Here is a 24562-nt window from a genome sequence, read left to right on the forward strand (position 1 = left end):
CACTGTAGAAGTTTGTCTTGTATACGGAGATACTGTATTGTCAATGTAATTGTAGATTCAGAGACACCAAATCTTTTAGGTATGGAGTTGTGTATTTTTAAGAAATATATAACAGCGCTAATAAACAATACCACATTTGCCAATTATCCAGAATAGCCGACTGAGCTGGTGACGTACAAGAATTCGATATGAGAGAGAACACATTATTTTATTTTTTTTATCGTGTATGTTATTTGTCCTTTTATAATTCAAACAAATATATGTTACGAAGTTGCGAAAAGTGGGCTAACTGTATTTGAAAGTGTATCTATTAATATATTCATATTAATAAGCAATATTGCAGGCTAGCTGCTGTATGTGTAACATCCAAATTTGCATAGCTTGGGCTGGTATGGCTGGCGCGTATCCATCTAACGTTATCCAATCCACACAGACTCCGTAGTAAAATAAAGCAATACAACTTTTATTCCTCAGGTTTCCACAGGTTAGTATTCACAGTTATTTTACAGGATTTTCAGCGTAATAACAGAGAAGTTATTGACAGGTAATTTCCACAGAATAACGAAGATAACACGACACGTTAAGAAAACCGTGAGGCTCCAAAGCTATGTTTACAACAGAGTAACAAGTGACCGTTATTTTCCGAATTTATACAAAAGCGCGCGAGCCCCAGAACCTAAGAAAGCTCGCTCTCTTAAAGATATACTACCCTATTACTGTAAATGCGTAATAGACAAATATAATGTATCAAAATATGTCTTCTCATAAATAATATAGGCAAAAAATACTAATTGGCTCCTACAGCTGCTTTCTACATTTTAATGTAAGAACAAGTTAAGCTCCTCGTTAGTCGGTTAAAGATAACTAAACCTTCGTCCCAATAAGCGTTTAGCTCTCACAGGTCAGCCACAGCCTTGCATGGCGCAGCAGCAACCTTTCCATTATTAATATTATCAGCTATGTTCATTCTCCAAACGGTTAAATTTCCCGCTCCGATGAGCACCAAGTGATGTCACTTCCGACTCAGCTAGCCTTGACGTCATGAACACGGAAACAGGAACAACAAGAGAAGGGCTGGCAGCTGTGAGTGGAGTTACTGTCGGTAGCGATTGAGCTAAATTGAGTTTTTTTTTAAATGAACTGAAAACGAAAAGGTAAGAACCCTTTTTTTTCTTTTTTTTTTATAACTTTAAAATTATTTTGGTGAAGTAGCTAGTAAATGCACAGGCGATAAACCTATATCCGTGTATATCATTATTTGAGTATTTTTTTTTTAAATTTAGATTTTTAGCCACACGCCAAATACAGTTTAGCTTTCTATTTTGAAAACCAACTGTATTGATGATATGGGATCTAGAGAAGGGTCAGATTGAATTGGTGAAAAATAACTTACAATTGTTACAATATATCACATTATTTTTTACATACAGTTGCCCATTTATCCAGTTCGGTTTTTACTGGAGCAATCTAGGTAAAGTACCTTGCTCAATAGTACAGTAGCAGTGTGGGATTGAACCCACGACCCTACGGTCAAGAGTCCAGAGCCCTAACCACTACTCCACGGTGTTAATTTGCATTAGAGCTGTAGAGGCTAAAAAAAGTGTTATGAAGATCAAACCCTTGAGCAATAATATACAGTGTACTGTACGATAGCGGAATGGACTGTCCCGCATACACAAGGATTACAAATCGGTCATTTCAGGATTGATATATACAGTGTGTTTCTTTTATTTATTTATTAACAAATGCTAAACTTCTAGGGTCACAATTGCAGCGTACCAAATGTAGTCCATTTGATGTGTTTAACTAGTGGATTAAGCAGGATTGTTAGTACAGATATGGAGGATTTTCTGTGGACTCAATCACTTCTACGCTACAATTGACCCCTACTGTTTTACCCAATCAAGAATAAATAACTTCATGTAAACAGTTTTAAAAAGCTGGAGCTTGGGAAGTAAGTGTTGATTTGTTTTTGTAGTGTACTCTAGGATATTACAAAGGAATATTGTATTAATAGACCTATATAATTCGGTATGTTCGTATACGAGGTCACACAATTATGTTTTTCAATAATGTTTTCACTTGTAACTAGAGTTAGCCGTCCCGGGTTCTGCACAACAACGGGTTGTATATAAAATGGAATTATTATTATTATTATTATTATTATTATTATTTATTTCTTAGCATACGCCCTTATCCAGGGCGACTTACAATCGCAAGCAAATACAAATACATTCAAGTGTTACAATATAAGTCATACAATAAGAACAAGAAATACAATAATTCTCAAGTGTGACAAACCACAATTCACTAATACAGCAGATAATAGTGAAAGTTACATCACGATATGATTAAATAGTGATAGTTACATCAGGATATGATTAAGTACAAAATACTACAGGTTAAACACTTGGCAGATTACAGTATTCTGAGGTACAGGATTAAATGCAGTAAAATAGGGGGCAGATAAGAGCAAAATAAAGCATATTTAAATGAAGGGTGATAGTGTCCCAGGATACAAACAGAGGAATTCTACAGGTGCTGTTTGAAGAGGTGAGTCTTAAGGAGGCGCCGGAATGTGGTCAGGGACTGGGCAGTCCTGACATCTGTAGGAATGGTATTAAGTTGCATTTAGGCTAAATGATTCAAGTATAGCCAATGGTATTGATGCCAAATAAAACAGAATATGCAATACTGGATCAAGCAAGCATGGCATCTCTCCTACCATTAGTCACAGATTGACGTTGTTGTTTGCATAAGGCAGTGGCTGTAAATGCAAACCCGGATCACACTCGTGTAGTCTTCTGAATTTGAGTTTAGAAAGTTGTACGTCAGCGTCTGCTTTCGCCTGGAGCTCAATTAGCAAACATTGAGCTTGTTTGCTTTATTGCTTGGTTTTTTTTTTTTATTAATCAAAAAACCACTTGATTGCATATAGTACAATAGGCAGGGGATGCAGACAGAATATCACACAACACCGGCTCTGAAGCGGTGTAGTGGGCGTGGATTGAAAGTCAACATCCCATCTGCATTTTTTTCAAATACAATGGCTGGTCAAGAACGAGGTAGTAATTGGAGACCGGATGAAGTTAAGGATTTGTTAACTTTACAATGTGGGATTGGAAGCTGCTAAACAGATGCGGCACTTTGAACTGTGCAGTAGAATTTGTGGGCACAGGCCTTGCGCAAATCCTGTTCATGTGCTCGAGGGAGCACATTAACTGTATGTGTATATAATAAACAACGCATCAGCAATTTCTGGTTGCTTTTACTTGGTTAAATGTGCAGATGCGTTTTTATATGCATGTTATATGTGCATATGTTTTTATACACACACACACACACACACACACACACACACACATATATATATATATATATATATATATACACACACACACAGGGGTGAAATTCTCAACAAAAAAGTGCAAGTACTGATATGCACTGCCGGGTGTAAACATTTAAAAAAAAAAAAAAAAGACAACTGTAGAGACATCGTGTTATGATAAGACTAATTCAATAAACCCATCAAAGCTTTACACAAGTAAACCCGCAGTAAAAATTGCACAGGCTTATTTTTAAAAACAGTTCTAAAACTAAAGGGACTCTCCAGGTAGCCATAGACAGGTGTTTTTTTTTCTTCAAACAGTTCAAAGGTCTACCCATAGTACCCAAAAAACATTAACTCGATTCTGATGTGCAAGGATGGTTATAAAACATCTGTTGCATAGCAGTTTGACTGGTTTTACTAAGAGTCTAATAAGACACACCTAAGCTTGGTACCTATACACTGGGGCTAATCAAGCTGGTTGTAAAACCTGGAATGGGTGAAACTGCAATGCAGATGGAGTCTTATTTCCTTCCCAGATGTGTGTATAATAAAGTAGTCCAGTGTGAAAGCTTTTCATTGTGCAATATTGAAAACCAGATACTGTAATCATTATGGCAGTAGAAATGTATTGTGTGTGAAAATGACTACAAGTAAATCTTTTTCTCTTCTGCCAGATTCAAAGATGATTTCAGAAGGCAGCTCCTTCATAAAGGGTATGTTGCTGGGGGGTCTGTTCTGCGCGTTGGTGACCCTGTTAGGGGATTTCAACAAGGGGCATCAGTCAACCACAGACCACCATCACCACCACATCCAGGCACCAAGCGAGGAGGAACTGCTAAAGCTTCCCGAGCCCAAGAGGTTAGAGCTGAGCCAGAACATCCGTGTGTACTGCGCCATCCTCGTGCAGCCCAGAGAACTGTCCTACTGGGCAGCTGTGAAGGAGACCTGGAGCAAGCACTGTGACAAAGCTGAGTTCTACAGCTCCGAAAACGTCAAGGTGTTCCACTCTGTCAACCTTGACACCAAAGACAAGTGGCTCATGCTGAGGAACGCTCTGAAACATGCCTACGCCAACGGCAAGGGCTACAGCTGGTACTTCGTGGCACTCCCCTCCACGTTTGCGATTATCGAGAACCTGAAATTCTTCCTTTTGAATAAGGACCCCGGCCAGCCCTTCTACATCGGACACACCGTTAAATCGGGGGAGCTGGAGTACGTTGAGCTTGAGGGCGGTTTGGTGCTGAGCGTCGAAGCCCTCCGCAGGCTGGTGGGGGTGTTCAGTGACAATGTCAAGTGCCCCGAACAGGGCAGCGCGCTTTGGAAACTGACTGAGGAAAAGGAGCTGGCTGTGTGTCTGAAGTACACCGGCGTGTTCGCTGAGAACGCAGAGGACTCGGAAGGAAAGGAGATTTTCAACACCAAATCGGTCAACACTCTTATTAAAGAGGCCCTGGCTGAGAAGCCCCAGGAGGTGGTGAACGGCTGCTGCTCTGACGTAGCCATCACCTTCCACGGCCAGTCTCCGAACCACATGCAGGTCCTCATGTACGGGGTCTACAGACTCCGTCCTTACGGGCACACCTTCCACGATTCCTTGATATTTTTGCCTCCAGTTGATTCCGACAATGACTGAGCTTGGGCTGCATCGGCAGCCACACAGAACTGCAGCCCTGTACAGAACGAGTCTAGAAACTACTTTATCTGTCCAATCTGTTCTCCTTCTAGGGCTTCGTTCAGTGGTCCGAAGGTATGAGGTTTCAACAATTTCAGTAATTCAGCAGCAGTTGTCAGCCTTCAGAGGATCTGTCACACATTGCATTCATGTACTGATCAAAGTTATTATTTTCTTGTTAATGGTTGTTAAAAGCTGACAGGGTGGCTGTTGTGTCATTGTGGTGTGAGGAAATCATTATCTTTTACTACTTAGTGCACCAAGCCTGATTCTCAAGGAGAAACTGAGATTTGAGACCCTGTGATTTATATTCAAGGACATATTGCCAACAAAACATATTGAAGAAACAAAACTGAACACAAAGCTCCTGTACTGAGAGCTCACTTATTTTCTGCAGGTCTGTGTCACGGATGCATTGGTGTAGCCTGTACTATTGCATCCGTTCATCAGACAGTTATGTTGTTGCCACGTACCAGACTAGGGGGTAAGTTCACGCAGAATTTGTCACTTCAGTCAATCTAAATAAAATATTAAAGAGGGCATAACATTGTTAGTGAGTATGTGCTTAGAGGTCACAGGAGAATAAGTAAGAAATGATATTAGTTGGAGTCATATCTTATTCATTAAGAGCCACGAAAAAGATACGTTTCCAAGAATGACAATCAGGCTGTTTTTGTGATGGCAGAATGTTTTGCAAATAGATTTGGTCTATATGAATATGCATGTATTGCACAGGATATGATTGATGCAATACTCTCAATTTAATCAGTTCACAGTCTGCTGCAGTACCTAATCTATTTAAAAGAAAAAATACAAGTACAGAAATCAAAGTACTGCATTTAATTTGGGTGAATTAGTTTGAGACTTTTATATTTAATTTTGTATTTATATCTGAAAATCATGTATAGACGATTCAGACTATATATATCCTAATTGATATTCGAGTCAGAATTAAAGAAGTAAGAAAGTCAGCCTCAATCGGGTCGTTTCATCACCCATGTGGCATGTTTTCCCCAGGATCATGTGCTTTGCACTGCAGTGCTGGTAAATAGGGGATTGGATGATTGATTGTTTATCTTCCATTAAGAGGAACTCGTTCTGCTTCTTTTATTAGTTGTAAGGATGCCTCCTGGTGCCAATTCAAAGGTATTGCAGAGAATAACCACCAATAAATTTCACCCAGTGAAAATGAGTGACATACTGCAATTTAAATAAGCATCTACAAATGTACAGTATAATATAGATAGGAATGTATGATTTAGATAGTCGTTTCTGCTGATAACCCTCTGACATTGACCTGGGGGCATTTATATTTCTCAAAGAACCACCAGCTAAAGGTCATTAATACACAAAATACAAGTCAAGTATTTGTTTTTTCTGTATTTGTTGGGATATGTTAATAATAAATTAACCAAATTGTTGGTTTGCCAAGAAACTGAGATCGTTATCTCGCAATCTAGAAATAACCGTTCTAAAATGTAAAAATCCTGAAATAATGCTGTCGGTCAGCAATGTAGAAAGCTTTGAAAATGATGTATTGAGATCACCTGCATTCATTATCTGCAATAACAAAATATGAGATTCTTCTGTGTTTGTATGTAACAAGTGAAAAAGCATTGAAGGGACTGCAAATGTAAAATGTTTTTCTAGTGAAGTTGTACACTTTGCAGCGGAAGTGACAGCATGTACAGTGAAGTCTCTACAATTGAAAAGTGTGCTCTACTGTCATTCAGGTGGGGTCCACAGAGAAGCTTTCGTAACCCTGAATCTGCTGTAACATGAAGATATTTTTGCATAGCACATCATACTTTTTCTACTGGTTTTGGATAATTTGTGGTAAATACATAAAACCTGACATACTGGGAATAATTGATGGCTTCTTGTCAATAAATGTTTGTGTCTGGATTTTTTAAAAACTTGTTTCTGTAAATGTCTTATTATATGATTTTTTAATAAGTTGGCTATTTTTAATGTTTTAAATAAATCTGAATGCTTTCATTTACAACACATTTTCCACAGATAGTTACAGCTCTCATTTCACACCCTAAATTAAATCACTTTAGCTACACTTTATACTGGCTATGCCACAGCTATAATCCTGATTGAACCCAGGCAGAGCTTCAGTGTTCTGGCACTGCTATCCTCATTGTGACTAAGCTGGGATAGAGAGAACTGCAATCATCTCATGAGAAAAGAGCTAATCTGGGGAACCCCATTTAGCATCAAGCTTCACACTTTAGTACACTTGAAAAAGAGAACACCTTTAGAGCAGAATCTTAATTTATTTGTATTTTGTTTTGCCATGAATCCGGGTTTTCATTGTGTATTGTTATATATTCACAACAAGTCCATTGTCGTACAAAGCAGGTAATCTGCACACATTCCTCCTGAAGTTCCAGCTGGCAGGGACAATACATGACAATGCTTCTGCCACTCCTCACTTGTATGTCTTCATGTGCCACAGACCATCATTTAAATAGTGGAGGTTCTCAACGCCAATTCCTTTGTTGACTTTCTCACTGTATTAAAATGTGTGTGGGGGAGAAAAACACATTCCTCATCATCAGCATTCCAACATGATACAAATCACTAAAAAGCATGACTGCATCCTGATAAAAACAGGTTTTGAACACACCTGCTACTACTGGTATGGTGGAATGTTCTGCACTACACTCTTTAAAAGTAACTTTTTTTCATTGTTTTGTATTTACACCATTAAACTAACACTAAATGATAAGACCAGGGTATGGGGTCAACTCCTGGTTTTCAATTCCGTTAACAATTTCTTTTTAAAATCAAATCTGACACATCACTGATCAAAATCGCAATGGGCAGCGTTCTGTTAAAATGAGATTCTCACAGTGGCAACAAATTACTTCAATTGAATCACTGTTAGTCAGATACACTGACTTCAAATGAAAGCACTTGAGCAATCACAACAAGCATGTCTTTAAAATATCAATTCCAATTCCTGTACCTTTAAAAGGAATTTGATTTGTGAATTGGTTTCTAAATGGAATGGGCCTGAACCCTGTATAAGACAGACACATGTTCTGTTTAAATGTGTGTCTTTTTGACTCTATCTCATCAACCTTTTCCCTGCTGTGATAAGCTGTTTCTTGGAGCATTACACAGCAAAGCTGCATCAACCATCTACAAACCAGGTGGATTCCCTGCTGGCAACGCAAATCAAACCCTTTGACAATTTATACAAACAAATTGAGTACTTGCATGTTCTCTGCTGACATCTTCATGACACCGACGCACAGTGCATTCTGCTTACCCTCTGCCATTATAGCCTGGCACCCGAGGTCAAGGAGCCTACTAGCTGAGGTTCAAAGCCTTACCCGAAAATCATTATTTATTTACTAGAAATGAATTAAGTGTAGTTTGTTTCCTGACTGTACATCAGCAGCCTTTTCTCTGGGATCATGTGCTTTGTATTGCTGTTAAATACTTAAACTCAGGCTTTACTTAACCCTAAACTAGTGTTTACATGACATGGAAGATGTAAATGCAGTACGACCTTATCTGAGGATGCCATTTGGAAAACACTTTCAATTAAAATACATATTTATTATGTGTCCACAAACGACTTTTTCCCCAGCTATTGCCTATTTTCAATATGTCATGCACACAAGGGTTCTGTGTGTAATCTCTCTTAAAATGTGTATGTATTATTTAAGGGCATTTTCGTTTTCCTCTGGAAGGATACAACCACAGTATCTGCTTCTGCTGGGTACAGCTTGGCTCCTGGGGATGTGAGGCCAGGACACATGATGTTTGCTCCACTCAGGACAAATTTGATAGCTCCTTTATCTACCTGCTGATGTGGAAGGATAAAGGGATCTGGGAAAAATATAGAAATAAATACAATGATGTAAATCAGTGATACATTAGACATGTTCCACTACATGTAGACTTGAACTGCATGGGTCAAGAATTTAGAATATTATAAATGTATGCTGATGCACTGAAGCCACAATACTTACAAATTACTTTATGTAATACTAGCCAGGGTACAGCTGATGCAATTGTTTGGACTATTTTGAAGCTCAAAGAGATAAAGTGGTCAGCAATGATATTCTGTTGAGAAGATATGGTGAATCCTATATCGCTATTAATCACTGACTAACTTGACAAACTACAGCTATCTACAGAGCTTTTTCTGGTTATGTTGTCCTCTATTCAAAATGTTATAAAAAGGTAAAAAGAACATATTAATGTTATATTATTAATACTATTACAAAATATCACCATGATCCACTTCTTATTGGAAAATAATTTCATAAAAGCTGAGGCAAAGGTTCATCAAAAGCAGACAAGCAGCTCCCAATATGGCTTTTAAATGTTCTACAGCTCAGCCTACTATATAATACTGGGTGTCTTCACAGCATGAGGAAAACACTCCCATCTCTGAGACCTACATTCACAGTATGAGGAATAACACATCTCCATCAATTCACATGAGGAGCCTGGAAGAGAACGCCATGCTGATCAGTTCCAACACATTTGTAGGTAAAATGCTGTGTGGTCCAGTGGTTAAAGAAAAGGGCTTGTAACCAGGAGGTCCCCGGTTCAAATCCCACCTCAGCCACTGACTCATTGTGTGACCCTGAGCAAGTCACTTCACCTCCTTGTGCTCAGTCTTTCGGGTGAGATGTAATTGTAAGTGACTCTGCAGCTGATGCATAGTTCACACACCCTAGTCTCTGTAAGTCGCCTTGGATACAGGCATCTGCTAAATAAACAAATAATAAATAAATGCATTTTATATGTACTGCACCTCCTCTACAGTATAATCCGCCAGAGAGTTTCCTCCACCACTAGAGATCATTTCAAAAAATACACTTAAGTCTTCTTAGTTTTTAGCTGAAGTAAAGTCACCAGCCACCTGTGATGCAGAAATAACAGCAAGCGCAGGGAACACAGCCTGCATGAAATCAAAGTTGACAGTGCATGTCATAGCTATACTTAACAAAGACGGTGGTGTCTCCTAATTTTGATTTAATTCAGGCCGGGGGTGCATTCCCTTGACAATCAATGAAAAAGAAACCATTGAACCTTACATTTATGAAGTAATCTCAGTGTTGGGTAGAACGGTCCTTCCCTCTGTCTGAAGAACAGCAACTCTCCATTGACTGTCAGGATTTCAATATGCTCGTGGCTGAAAATGTACAAATACCAATGCCTTACTTTAAACATGTAAAGCATGGTTCTTAATCCAAACAGAAATCAATTCATACACTTAAAATCAGAAAGGATAAATGCTAAATTTATAGTCTGGCTACTGCACTTCAAAATGCAAAGTTTCCCCTAGCTGATGTCATGAAATAGTGTAAATAAACTGGTTCAGTACAGTACAGGTGTTTGTGGATATATACATATTACAACTCAGAATGATCGGAGGCGCCCCCAAGGTTCTACTTAGCATTTTAAACTGCATATATGTGAAACTATAAAGATTCAAAAGCGAATTCCGAATACCGTACCATCGAACTATCTTAACCGGGTCCTTCTTCGGCATGATCTGATTGAGCCATGACTCAATGTCCGGGAAATGCTCCAAAAGCTGGTTCTTTATCCCTTTGATAACAGATGTTTTGAGCTGAATGCAGTTGGAAACATTTTCCTTGTCATCAAATCTGAAATCAAATAAAAAAGACAACAAACGATGAAGGCTATGTACTACTGTATGAACCATTTTCTGGTCTAATTTTTATTTTGTGATTATTAATTTCAAAGACAATACAATAAATCCGTTATGTATGTACATATGTTAAATTGAATGCATAAGTTAAAAAAAAGACAAGATTGCATCCAGTTACATTCAGAGTTATCATAAGCGATTGCTTACGGTCAGTTTCTATTCTCATTTTATTTTTTATTTTTTAGGTCAGCTATGAATCTAAACACGTAATGACACTTGTAAGAAGACTTTATACAAACGCATAACTTCATTGGTATACAGTCAGTATATAATCAGTCGTTTTACTGCAATAGCAAAACAGCCACACAATGACAACCCCACAGACAGTCCAACGACAGACAAAAAAACCCAACTTTTTAAACATCCTCGGTGATGGTCTTTTGTAGAATTCGATTTTTGCTGATATTCTTTAGTAGAGCTCAATCAAACCCAAAAAGTATAAATAAGATGCTCTCTCTCCACGCGTCTCCCAGCGCCGGATTCAGATGTGTTTGCAACAGCAACAGACAGCAGACACACACAGCACGACAGTACAGAGCGGAATGCGGTAAGAGCAGGACGTTTGCCATAGAGATTGATGTTAAGACAAGAGCGGTCACATCATTGCTATAATGGATTTGTCACGCCACAAATGTATATAACATTATAATGCTGAAATACAAATTATACTTAAAGCGTTGTTTTTTTAAAAAAAAAGTATTTTAAAGTTTTTATTTTTGTCTGCCTTTGTTTCATTTGTAATTCCTCAATTAAAATTAAGTGTTATGTACATGTTGTTATAGTTCATGTTATACTAATAATTAAATAATTATTAGTATTATTCATGTTTTAAAACCATTTTTACTGGCTGCAAAAACAGCGTGACAATAGTATTGAAAACTTTCAAAAAAAACTTTATTTGTACTCCAAAGTTCACACAGCACCACCTCGCGCCTACTACTGCAAACACCCGCTTTTACACTGTCGACGAAATACTGAAATACTTCCGGTAGGTCACAACATGTCCGTACACAGTTTAAAGTAGCTTTTCAGAATCTATATATATTCAGCAGCCATTTGGACTGTTTGCCACGTTAACTTGGATTAAATAGGCATAATTAATGTAAATCTAATTTTAAAATATTTTTCAATGTGTGGGATAGACGGGCGCTGAAGAGGAAGCAGTAACCAGCCATCTTTTTTTGACAATAACAAGAAAGAAAAGGGGTCTAAAGAGTGGAGCTTTAGTTTGATTTTTATTATCTGTTTCCATTTAGAAAACAATTCAGCATTCAACAAAATCAGAGGGGACGAGGCTCAGAGAAAAGCATAGAGCATCAACGTCAACATATGCAAACAAAACCCTCGTAGGATTAATAGACTGGTTATTTGATTTTTGTAATTTTTTTCATGTTTCCAACAGGTTTATCTTCCCCTAATCCCCCGCCGCCAGCTCAGGAGGTCAGGCCAGCAGCTTCTGATGGTATTAACAGTAGCAGCAACATTAGCTCAACGTCCAAAAAGAGGAAAATAAACAGCTCCGAAAGGGAAGAATTTGAATCGATTTCCTCGTCTCCTTCCAAAAGCATTGGCAATTCCCCCTCCTCCGGTTCTTCTACCTCTCACCACGTCCAGAAGAAGTTGAGGTTCGAGGACTCTGTCGATTTTATCGGACTGGATGTGAAAATGGCTGAGGAGTCCTCTTCTTCTTCATCAACGTCTTCTAACAAGAGTAAAAACCTCTTTTTGGCTGCTGGCGTTGGACATCATGCCAACGGGCTGACAAAAACTTCGACAGGGTCCACAAGCTTCTCCAACAGCAAACCCGGAGCTGCCAAGAAACTAGTTATAAAAAACTTCAAAGGTAACATTTCCTGTCACTAGCCCTGCAGTAAAGCAATTTACCAGTTTCATTCTTGATTAAGAGTTTAGTGCATTCACGTATCCACTCTGCGAGGACTCTGGTATAATGGACAATGGGTAACGTTAACTTTGAAGCTGTGTAATAATGTAGCAGAAACATGTTGCATGGACCGGTATGCTCTTGAATCATGATCAGTAAATCTTCTGGTCGGGGCACAGTGTAGAGAGCTGCTATTTCAATGCATTACCAATAGTAATGTATTTATTGTTTACATGGAACAAGTTGTGATTTGGTATTGCGTACATTGGACAGCTACTGAGGTGCTGACCTGTGTTATAGCACTGCTAGGAAAATCTTGGAATAGTTAGTCGATCAAATTGAAGTGTTTGTATTTTGATTTAAGATTTAATCACGACAGCTCTCAGTATGCTGTGATATGATTGAATTGTGATAAGAAGTCCTCTGTTTGTAGGGATTGCTGATTTTATATGTTTGGTGTTTGTACAAAAACGTACTATGCCTACTAGAAAAAGCTTTTAACAAGTGCCAAAACCATCTGATTGAAGTATTGCCAAGAAAGCAGTCCCTCCTGGGATTATAGCTGCTCTTTGTTGATGTGTTTATCTGCTGTGTATTGACTTCTTCAAATCTATTAAATCCGTTTTTTGCCAGGGATAATCTTTCTTTTGCATGACTAAGGTCCACCACAGTATAGATTTAGTTCAGTGCAGTAGCCCCCTTTAGAATGTACTGTACTTAGGATACAGTTTTCTGTGGCAGTACCTGACTTCAGAAATGTATGTTCACCTCTGAACTATTGGAAGTAGGATGATGAAGCTTTTGTTTTAACTGCTTTTTATTTATTTAATACTACATATGGAGTACACTGAAGACCATGCAAACGTTATCCTAATATTAACATTGGATATTTGTTTATTTATCCACCTTCAGCCTCAGATTAACTCACATTTCTAAACCGATAATTATAATTTTGGGGGACGTGCTGTACATGTTAAGAGCTAAACTGTAGTTGAAATGTTTTTTTTTTTACATTTATTATACACTGGAGCTCAAGATGATATTTCGTTGCCTCCATGCTTTTCAGGGCAAGTAAATGAAAGCTAAGCACACAACACACAGGTACATGTGAAATTGAGGTTCAATGTTAACTTGTGGCTCGCATTGCTTAAATGAGGTTTCGATTTGCAGAGAAACCGAAATTGCCAGAGAACTACACTGACGAGACCTGGCAGAAACTGAAGGAGGCAGTGGAGGCCATTCAAAACAGCACTTCAATAAAATACAATCTAGAGGAGCTTTATCAGGTGAGAAGCACACTACAGCATTAGTGTTCACACCAACAACATCTCATCATTGCCCTTGCAGTACTCATTTAATTTAACGTCTGTGCTTCCACATGGTGTAATCAGGTTATCTGGGCTGGATGTTTGTCACTGATGTACTGAGAGTACAGCCAGACTTCTTTTTGAGCTGATCTGGTGCATGTGGTCTTCTGTTTGTTCTGTCTTGAGTGTACAGAGGACAGAGTGGGCTGATATGAGGAGTGCAGAAACACGTTTTTTTCTTTTTTGTAAAGAACGCATTTACATAGGAGCGTTTACAGGATAACCAGTATAGTATAATGAAAAGTGTAAAAATGGGCATGTAATTAGCATATTGGATTAAGTTACTGGTTTGCAATGCTTTTTCCTATACTAGTAGAGCGCTCTGCAGTTGTGAGTGGAGTTATCTTTTCTAACCAAACCTGTGTGCTACACACTACTCTGCGTGTTGTTGATTACTGTTGATCCCAGCCGTGTTATGCAGCTCTACAGCGCAGTGTATTTTGCTTTGAGTGCTGAGCATCACAGTATTGATTTCATTCAGCACAGCAGCTGTTTCCCAGGGTCAAAATCTATATCTTTGTTTTTTTCATGTTTGTTTTTTTTAAAGCGATGACCTTAACAGCGTTCTAGATTGGGAATCAGAATGTCCTAGGTTTTTATTTAGCTAGCTGTTGTGAGATTTGTAAAAACAAAACAAACAAACAAAAAACAAAGGAAGACATCCTTTAAATAAATTGAATGAGAGCCAGAACTCCACTGCTACTTGTAACACTTGATCTTTTGTCCTATAGAGGTTTATTGTTCAGCTATTTAAATGAGGTCTCAGTATCTTGAAGTACAGTAGATCCCCATGCCTTTCATCCACTGTATACAGACAGACTGACAGGCTCCCAGAGTTTGATAGTCTCAATTTAGTTTTGTAACAGTTGGATAAACAGTTCTCTAGATTCTGTTCATAACAGTAAAAATGTAAGTGTGATGTTCCTACATAGACAGACAAGCATCTCCATATATACCCAGATATTAATGCACTCAATAAATTGTCCACAAAAAATCCAAAATTGCATCACATTTGAACAAACACTTCTCTAGATATCCACATATATCCAAACTAGCAACATCACTTGTAGTACTTTTTAAATAATGGTTTTAATTCATTCTTTGTTCCTTTTCTCTGTTTTAGGCTGTTGAGAACCTCTGTTCCCACAAAATTTCAGCAAAACTTTATAAGCAGCTGAGGGCAGTGTGCGAGGACCACATCAAGGCTCAGATCCATCAGTTCAGAGAATATCCTTTACTGGGTGAAGAAGAAGCTGGACCACAACGGAGTGTCATATTATTGGTTCATCACTATATAGATAGATAGATAGATATAGATCTCGATCTCAAAAGATGTCATGTAGAGGTGTTGCCTGTATTTGTAGTTGATGATGCTGAAACCACACATGATGAGGGGGTAATAATGCCTGTTTGTAATATTTTCTCAGTGTCGGGGCTATAACCTAGACAAATAGCATTAGTCATTTTGCCGTAATGGGTTAAGCAACACTCCTTGGTCCACTTGTGCTGCAGTGACCCAGATGTTATAAGGGTTGTATGCATTTCTCCATAGTATAGCAGCTTCCTTGACCTAACGTTACGGATGCGTTAGACAGCGTGCTGTTCCTGAAGAAGATAGATAAATGCTGGCAGGATCACTGCAGACAAATGGTAAGTTTATGCAATAATGAACTTGAGTGACATCACAAACAGGTGCGTAAACAGGTAAACCTGGACTGACGTCATTACTACGTTTTGTTGTTCTATTTGCAGATCATGATTCGAAGTATCTTCTTGTTTTTGGATCGGACTTATGTTCTTCAAAATTCAATGCTGCCGTCTATTTGGTAAGTGTAGTAAACAGCTTGTGAATGGAATGAGGAAGTCTGTTCAGTCCCAGTGCTTTGGGATTCTCCTGACGAGCTCCATGGCAGGTTTAGAGTAAATTGATAATGCAATATTGGAACAGAACCAGGAACCAATCGGAATGATTGTGAACACCGTAAAATAATAAAGGAAATGTAAAAAAAAACACCAAAAAAACATTGAACTCTTTTTCTAGGGACATGGGACTGGAGTTGTTTAGATTTTACATAATCAGTGATCAGAAAGTGCAGAATAAGACGATAGACGGAATCCTGCTGTTGATTGAAAGGGAGCGAAGTGGTGAGGCCATCGGCAGGAGTTTGCTCCGAAGTCTTCTCAGCATGCTCTCAGATTTGCAGGTAAGTAGCTAATTAAAAGCATTCTCTGGTCTGTTTCAGTCACCAGTCAATACGTTTGCTCTGAAGGCATCGTGTTTTAGTCTACACATCATGAAGGGTCTGCTGTTTCAAATATCTTTTCTGCTCTGACACTTAGATTTACCAGGATTCATTTGAACAGCGGTTTTTGGAAGAGACTAATCGTTTGTATGCTGCCGAAGGTCAGAGGCTAATGCAGGAACACGAGGTAATTTTGACTTCATTAGATGAATGCACTTTTTATAAACTGATCCAATAGCATCAACAACTAAAACTGCACAAGTTAAAATAGAAAGGGGGGTATGCCTTGGTCATTGTTGCAAAACTCTTTATTCAGAAGTCTTTATTCATATTGATTGAATTGGAGTTGAATCTGACAGACACGGGTTATGATGGTTTAACACAGTTTTGTTTCAATCACGTTTTCCATCCCTGCAGAGCTGTATATATTAGATTTTCTTTTTCAGGTCCCAGACTACCTGCACCATGTAAGCAAGCGCTTGGAAGAGGAAGCTGACAGGGTTATCACGTATTTAGACCAGAGCACACAGTAAGCCTTCCTTTACTAATTCAATTGGCAGATGCTGTGTTGAGTTTTTATGTCCGTACTCCAGTTTAACCGGCTACAGTGGCCAGTCGTTAAGGGAGGAGGGGATGGTGTTTATAATAATAGTTCATGCCTTGGTCGTTTTCTAATTTAATTAATTGACTCCAACAAGAGCTTTTCCCTATTTTACAGAAAGCCCCTTATCGCTACTGTGGAAAAACAGCTATTAGGTGAACATCTAACAGCCACTCTTCAGAAAGGTAATTTTTTATTTATTTTGTATTTTCTAAAAGTATCTATTCCAGATGATCCTATAGCTTGACCTGGAAGACAAAACTACAGTTAATATTAGTAGGGCAGTTTCATTCTTGTCGGTATCATAAACCTTCCTGCAGACTGGTGTCTACCACACGACAGATCTATTCCCTGTGCAGCATGTGTTAGGACTCCCTACTGAGGTTTACAGATGTGCTGATACGCATCAGACTTTATATGGGGCGCCTCATACCTGCAGCACAGGAACCTATTCTGTAGTGTGGTGCCAGGGTACATGAACAAATAAAGTTTTACAGAATTTGAAAACTATGATCAAATGTTTTACTGATGATTACTAGTATTCTAGTTTCATTAAGAAGCAAATCAAATGTTATCTGGGAAAAAGTGTACATTTTCAATTGTTATTTTAAATTGCTTTCCCTAGGTCTAAACCACCTTCTAGATGAGAACAGAATCCAGGACATGTCCCTTTTGTACCAGCTCTTCAGCAGGGTGCGAGGGGGTGTGCAGGTCCTCCTTCAGCACTGGATTGAGTATATTAAGGTACTGGTAGTGGGGTTCACAATTCTTCTCCCTTTCTAATGCTTTTTATAGCAGTTTAAGAATAATTTTCAATAAATGCAAACATATTTAATAATATGAAGTCCAATCTTTTCTTGCATGTATTCATTAATATATGTATGGATGCTTGAATGGGTCACTAATAAAGAATATGTGTATGCTGTGTGTGTATTCCAGTTCTGCACCACTCTGTTATCTTTGTGTTTTTAAATTCTGACATGCCTCTTCCACGTTCCTCGGGACATAGACTTGCACGCTGTGCCTGTTGAGAATGCTGTGTAGCTGAACTTTTACTGTGGGTTTACTGTGCGTTCTGTAGGCCTTTGGAAGCACGATAGTAATCAACCCTGAAAAGGATAAGACAATGGTCCAGGAGCTGCTAGATTTTAAAGACAAGGTGGATCACATCATAGACATCTGCTTCTTGAAGAACGAGAAGTTTGTCAACGCCATGAAGGAAGCTTTTGAAACGTTCATAAACAAGAGGCCAAACAAACCAGCAGAACTAATTGGTAATTTTTTATTTTTGACAGTAAACACCTCATTCGTTCCTTTTTATGAGAAGTCATTCTGAGGCCTTTATTTCAGCTGTACTACAGAATGGGTTTAGCAGAAAGCTTTGATGTGACGGCTATAGGGTCAATGATTATAACAACACTGGACATAGTGCAATATTAAATGATGTAAAGGAATATCACATTCTCATTCCCTTTGCTTGGAGAAGAAGACTAAATACAGTTGTATTTTATCAATAGACGCACTGTAATAAAATGTGTGTGGTGGAAATCATTTCTGTAAGCATTGCAAGAGTTTTCTAGAACAAGTTTTGGTAGCTCTAATTTACTTTTCTTTTTATGTCCTAGCAAAGTACGTGGATTCAAAGCTGCGTGCTGGCAACAAAGAAGCAACGGATGAAGAGCTGGAGAAGATGTTGGACAAAATAATGATCATATTCAGGTTCATTTACGGTACAGAACTCGCTCTTAAAATGAACCTGCTGCACAAACATATATTATGCTATTTTCATTGATCGTTCACTTGCAATTGGAGATGAGCGATGCAGAATATAAAATGCAATATACCAATTTACCTTTTTTTTAAATTGCTTGCAACAGGAAAAGATGTTTTTGAGGCATTTTACAAGAAAGATTTAGCGAAGAGGTTACTGGTTGGGAAGAGTGCTTCAGTAGATGCTGAGAAGTCCATGCTGTCCAAACTAAAACACGGTGAGTCAAGTTCCTCCTAAACCATTAAGAGCAAGTGGCTTCAAACTACATTTGAATATTTAGAGATTTGTCATCTTACCTAGAATTCTACTCATTGAGTTTTTTGTTTTGTATTGTTTTTATTTCAGATGTACTGTAAAACTTGAAGCTACTTCTTTTAAAACTGTGGGTTATACTACACTTGCTGCTTGATTGTTTGAGGTGGGCTAGGTGTTAATTGCACTCTAGACCTGTGCAGTGTGTCAGGCTATGAAGAATTGCTCTTCGATTTCTAAAGCTTCTGCTCAGAACTAATCAACATTCTGATCATGTCTGGGAGGGTTCTTTGTTTCAGTTTATTGAACCTTTGTATTGTATTTCAGAATGTGGAGCTGCTTTCACTAGTAAATTGGAGGGGATGTTCAAGGACATGGAGCTTTCGAAAGACATCATGGTTCAGTTTAAACAGGTAAGGCTGAATTGCAAATTAAAAACTTCTGTACAGCAAATAGTTTGTCCAGGCTTCAATTCTATAGATTGGAAGTGTTTACCAATACAGATTGATATGCCTTCATCCCTGCAAGGTTCAACAGATCAATGTTTCTCTGTTGCACGTAATTCCATTCAAACTAGAGACTTGCTGTAATTGAATATGCAGTATTGTGTTGTTTTCTCTGTAAACTGTCCAACAGGTATTTCTGTCTCTGCAGTTGTGTGGTTTTTTTTTTTTTTGTCATTCATGCTCAAGTGCGATATGTTTTTTTTTATCTATTTGTATTTAAACTTACATGCAGTATTGTTTGTGGTTGCTGTATTGAGATCTACTTGGGTTTTATATCACTAAAATAAACCCCAGTGTGTTCACTCAAGCCACTAACTTGTTTTATTTTTTTTCAGTACATGCAGTGTCAAAACGTACCTGGTAATATTGAACTGACAGTAAATATCCTAACAATGGGCTACTGGCCAACATACGTGCCTATGGAAGTTCATCTACCCGCAGAGGTCAGTATTCTTTCAATAAAGCCAAGGGCAAAACAAAATACACGAGAGAATAACAGTTACATGTTTAACAAATAAAATGTTGATACACTACATATATTGATCGTAATATTTTCTCCCAGTATAATTTTCCATGCGTGTCAAAATTAAATTCTCTTTGGCGACGACACCACAGTGCATTTTAAAGACTGGTGGATTTGCACGCAAGGGTCTTGAATTTGGATCCTGGCAGTTGTGCTTGGTTTTGTTTAAGCTTGAAATCAGCCTGGCCGCGTGGCCGTGATCCAGGTCTCGGTTGTGCCACAGAGAGCACTTCTTTAATTCTTCTGTGTTTCAACTGGAGGGTTCCTTGCTATGACTGCTCTGCTAACACTAGGTGCAATGCGCTGGGCTGCATGAGAGCCCGAAACTGCACCAACATTGACTTTCTAAGATCAGGGCTGTAAAAACGTGTTCAGGAAAAGGAGAGCCGCTGCTCTGTGAAATTAATTTGTTTAATGTTTTGTTTCTACATTGTGTTTTTGACCTCTTTTAGATGGTAAAACTGCAGGAGATTTTCAAAACGTTTTACCTGGGGAAGCACAGCGGCCGGAAGCTCCAGTGGCAGTCAACACTAGGACACTGTGTATTAAAAGCTGAGTTTAAGGAGGTAGTCGCGGTTTTTCAATTTCAGTTTTCTTTCCCCCCCAATTATTATTTCCCAAGAATACAAATTGTAGATACTTGGTTTATTGTTTTCCACCCTTTTTTGTTGTTTTTGTCCTTTTTTAAATGTGAATGCAGTGCTGATTCTAAAAACAGCACACTTAAGTATTTTAGCTGATCCTGTAGGGTCAATTGGCACACATTTGACCAATATTCTCCAACCTGAATGGAGGTGTGGCATGTGTAGATGCAGCAATCGTTACACTTTCATTTTTCCAGCAATGCGGCATAATACTAGGAGGTGTTTTATATGTGACCCACATGTTAACGAATGGGCAGGGAGGGTTCTAAGTTGAGTCTTTTTTGTGCACAGGGTAAAAAGGAGCTGCAAGTGTCACTTTTCCAGACTTTGGTGTTGCTCATGTTCAACGAAGGAGAAGAGTTCAGCTTGGAAGAAATCAAACTGGCAACAGGAATAGGTATATATCTCCCACAGCGATTACAAACTCAAAAGTGTTAATTAGGAGAAGCTTAATGATTTAAATCACAAAATATTTGAAAGTCTTTCTTAATGTCTTCCTTGTTAATAATACACCACTTGTAATAACACCTTTCTAGATGCTTTATAAACGAAAGCATGACCGTTCTAAATTGAGATACGCAGTTAAAAGGGTGCAATTGACTTCTAGTCAGACTGAAAGAGCTGGCAGTAGATTTCTTGAGGTTGTTGAATTTGTCATGAAATGTTTTATCTGTATTATCTATACACTGTTTTGAGTAGATCATGTGTCTTGTGATCTGGAGCTCATTTTGACATTTCTGCCGATCGTACTGTTGCAGGTGGTTTATTGCAGTCATTCCTTTTTTTAATTTTTTTATTATTGTACTGCAAGCTGTGGGCCAAAATCAATTTCCAAAGCAGTTGTAATAAATTGTGGGTGTAATTATGTGACCTACCTTGGAGAGCCTGTGCCAAGGAAAGGGAACGTTGCATTAAATTTAACACATACATGTAAAGTTATTTCACATACTGTTAATTCAATGGGCAACTGCAGACATTTCATACTCTGGTGTTAATTTTAATGATCAAACGGGTGGATCCCACTGTGTGGGTAACGAAAGAATGTAAAGAACCTATTATATTGCTTTTGAAGGCTCTCCTTGCACAGGCCGTGGAATATTTCAGCAACGATGATTTTTGTCTTGACAGAGGACGGTGAACTGAGGCGAACTCTGCAGTCCCTAGCCTGTGGCAAGGCCAGAGTCATTTCCAAGACCCCGAAGAGCAAAGATGTGGAGGACGGAGACAAGTTTACCTGCAATGATGACTTCAAACACAAACTCTTCAGGATAAAGATCAATCAGATCCAGATGAAAGAAACGGTACCTTTTTTATTTATCACATGCGCTTTCTGTGGACTGAATTAGCTGTGCCAGAGCTCCGGCAGTGTCGACGTTGGTTAGTCTGATGTGACCTGAATCAATAGCACTGCCAGTGCACTTGCAGAGCACTCTTTATTTATTACAAACACAGCACAGAGGGTACCACCGTATCCAGGCGATGCACGCTTGTAAAGATCAGTTAAAGCTTTATCCAGATGCAGACGTGCTTCAGCAGAGTTTGGGCATTACAGTAAAGCACTGGCATTTCCTCAAGCTGTGTGGGCGTAACCTTCAAACCAGTCCTCTTTGTTCTCCACGGCATACCAGATCATCAGAAAAAAGTAGCAACCTTTTGAAGATTATTTTATTTTAAAAATATATATAAAGGTTTTCTGGGCTATATTTCAGGTCAGCTGTTTCCTTTGTACTGCAGTACATTTTATTTTTCCCAGGTGGAAGAACAAGCCAGCACTACAGAGCGAGTGTTTCAGGACAGGCAGTACCAGATCGACGCGGCCATTGTCCGGATAATGAAGATGAGGAAGACACTCAGCCATAACCTCTTGGTGTCGGAGGTCTACAACCAGCTCAAATTCCCCGTCAAGGTAAGCATGTGACACTCGCACCCGCTGGAAATGCATGGCATCTGCACCTAAGAGACTAAATGAACCCAGAGAGAAATAAATGGACCTGATGAAGGACACTTTTTTTGGGGGGGGGGGGGGGGGGGGGGGGGGGTTTATCTTCAGGCCTTGGAGTCTAACAAATAATAAAATAGTGTTTAAATGATGACGTACAGGATAGACCTTATATGTACCCATTCATTATAGTGCAGTACAAAACATCAGTGATCCACAACTGAAAGAAATGAGAAGGGCCATTACTGTCTGGGGAAGCATTCAAATGGCTATAATTAAAGCATACCACCACTAGATGGTGCTCTAACAAGTCTGTTTCATTTAAACTGTTTATAACTTACATAATTTAAGCCAAAGAATACCCTCTAATTGATGGTTTATAACCATAGTACATACCGAAAGAAACTAAATAAAGCTGTCTCATGATATATATATATTTTTTTTTTAATTAAAAATGTTCCCTAGTAAATTGTGATGTTCGTGTGACATATTCTAGGAGTTCGACTCTGCCACATCAAGAATGCATACAATAAACCATTTATTAAAATAATACCTGCATTTTTAAAATGAGATTTCCAGACTTGTATGATCATATTAAAGTAATACATTAAAGATAGAAATATATATATGGCTTTGTTGCAATTTATATAAAAAAAGCTACCATCTATACAAAATGAAGAGAGAGAGCCAGAACTGAGCTTCTTCCTTAGCATGAAGTCTATTTGACATATATTAACGGTCCTGTGGTATGACATTTCACTTGCTTTATTAATCTGAATGAATGGATTGTGAAGTCACTCATCAGCACTGCAATGGGCGTCTTGCAAACGAGCTGCATCGTGGGATGCAGTTCATGTAGTTTCCAGTAATATAAAACATTTTATATGTATTTATTGATTTATTTTATTTGTTTTTCTTGAAGCCTGCTGACCTGAAGAAGAGAATAGAGTCACTAATTGACCGGGACTATATGGAGCGTGACAAAGAGAATCCCAACCAGTATAACTATGTAGCGTAGAGGAAGCCCTGCACATGCCCTCAGCTGCTCTGAGCACTTGGTCTGGTCTCCCAGTCTCCAGTGGATGTTACTACTACCCTGTTGAACCCACGCAACCGACAACTGAATGGAAGTAGCCTCCTGGAACAAGACTATTACTGGGGCCTGTTTCCTGGGGACTGCATGCCCATTTTCAGAATGCTGGTAAATGCGAAGCAAAGGTTTCAAAGAAAAACTAGACACTTAACAAAGCAAAACAAAATGTGGGGGTCTGAAGAAGGAGATTTGATTAAACTTGTTTTAAAACAGTATTTATTTTGAAACTTATATTCATACATTGTGCGTTTTTAAGGCATCCCAGGACAGTCTTCTTTTTTTTTTTTTTTTACGTTCCACTTTTGTTTGTCTCGCACAACTTGCCCCTGGCAGAGTCATCCTAAACTCGATATTTCATCACAGATTTGCCACTTCTATAAAATTCTAATAAACTGATGTTTGTGCGTTTCATCCATGTCTGTTCAGAACCCAAGACGGAGGAAGTTAGATAAATGCTGTTTATTACACAATTTAATTACACTCTAGAAAGAATACACTTTTTATTAGTTTTTTATGTCTGGTCTGAACTTTTCGTAATCTAAAAAGATGTGAAAAGTATCCAGCCAAGGGTATAAGCCTGGAAAGGATATTGTTGTAATGTTATGTTGTCAGTTTTTTAAGTATCGTGTCACTAGCTTTGATATATCAAACTATTTCAATTGGATCTTTCTTAAATTTAAAAAATAAACTTATTTTCAGCAGAAACGTGCCAAAAAAAAGGGGTTCCACTCATTTTTTTTTTTTTTTTACGGGGGAAAAAAGAAAAGAGCTACAAAACTCTTCTGTTGCTGCTAAACACCTTCATTTGTAAATGCTTATTAAAAACTAGAAGCTGCTTTTTGGAGTCTGTTCATACCTCTAAGTTCTTTGTATGTAGAGAAAATATAAAAATAAAATGTTTTAAAGGCCAACAAGCGAAGAACCACCAGATCGCTATTGAGGGTTTAAACTAAACGTGGCACCTGCAGCTGGAAACTGCTCAATGTTTTAATGTTAACACTTCATCATGATGTTTCTGGGACGACGCT

At 38.4% G+C, this 24562-nt stretch overlaps 3 protein-coding genes across 3 annotated transcripts; 2 read left to right on the plus strand and 1 right to left on the minus strand.

The window, feature by feature from the left end:
• Window positions 1-1020: 1020 nt before the first annotated feature.
• On the plus strand, window positions 1021-6919 carry LOC117412652 (C1GALT1-specific chaperone 1-like). The gene is made up of 2 exons (XM_034902738.2): window positions 1021-1154; window positions 4006-6919. The coding sequence occupies exon 2, from the start codon at window positions 4014-4016 to the stop codon at window positions 4962-4964; it is 951 nt and encodes a 316-aa protein (XP_034758629.2). The 5' UTR covers window positions 1021-1154; window positions 4006-4013; the 3' UTR covers window positions 4965-6919.
• Window positions 6920-7265: 346 nt separating this feature from the next.
• On the minus strand, window positions 7266-11206 carry LOC117412653 (malignant T-cell-amplified sequence 1). Its single transcript, XM_058989372.1, has 6 exons — window positions 11067-11206; window positions 10496-10648; window positions 10073-10170; window positions 8719-8852; window positions 8235-8302; window positions 7266-7522 (listed from the first exon to the last, which is right to left on the minus strand). Exons 1-6 carry the CDS (start codon window positions 11075-11077, stop codon window positions 7441-7443), a joined length of 546 nt encoding a protein of 181 aa, XP_058845355.1. The 5' UTR covers window positions 11078-11206; the 3' UTR covers window positions 7266-7440.
• LOC117412675 (cullin-4B) lies at window positions 11086-24378 on the plus strand. Its single transcript, XM_058989371.1, has 21 exons — window positions 11086-11260; window positions 12116-12556; window positions 13766-13881; window positions 15086-15189; window positions 15543-15612; window positions 15715-15788; window positions 16004-16166; window positions 16303-16392; window positions 16652-16734; window positions 16924-16991; window positions 17432-17550; window positions 17888-18080; window positions 18432-18536; window positions 18684-18794; window positions 19157-19242; window positions 19671-19778; window positions 20311-20424; window positions 20794-20899; window positions 21631-21803; window positions 22256-22408; window positions 23364-24378. Exons 1-21 carry the CDS (start codon window positions 11086-11088, stop codon window positions 23457-23459), a joined length of 2748 nt encoding a protein of 915 aa, XP_058845354.1. The 3' UTR covers window positions 23460-24378.
• Window positions 24379-24562: the final 184 nt, after the last annotated feature.

Source organism: Acipenser ruthenus, chromosome 16 (assembly GCF_902713425.1).
Source record: "Acipenser ruthenus chromosome 16, fAciRut3.2 maternal haplotype, whole genome shotgun sequence".
NCBI classification, from domain to species: Eukaryota; Metazoa; Chordata; class Actinopteri; order Acipenseriformes; family Acipenseridae; genus Acipenser; species Acipenser ruthenus.

Excerpts from the sequence above, each read along its gene's own strand:
- LOC117412652 (XM_034902738.2), top strand. The coding sequence starts at position 4,014 with ATGATTTCAGAAGGCAGCTCCTTCATAAAGGGTATGTTGCTGGGGGGT.
- LOC117412653 (XM_058989372.1), bottom strand. Across the intron at positions 8,853-10,072 it reads ACTGAGATTACTTCATAAAT|ATCCCTTTATCCTTCCACAT; the intron begins GTAAGGTTCAAT and ends TATTTTTCCCAG. Across the intron at positions 8,303-8,718 it reads CAGAAGCAGATACTGTGGTT|GCTATAATGGCAGAGGGTAA; the intron begins GTATCCTTCCAG and ends CTCGGGTGCCAG.
- LOC117412675 (XM_058989371.1), top strand. The coding sequence starts at position 11,086 with ATGGTCTTTTGTAGAATTCGATTTTTGCTGATATTCTTTAGTAGAGCT. Across the intron at positions 12,557-13,765 it reads AGTTATAAAAAACTTCAAAG|AGAAACCGAAATTGCCAGAG; the intron begins GTAACATTTCCT and ends TTCGATTTGCAG. Across the intron at positions 20,900-21,630 it reads CAAACTGGCAACAGGAATAG|AGGACGGTGAACTGAGGCGA; the intron begins GTATATATCTCC and ends TTGTCTTGACAG.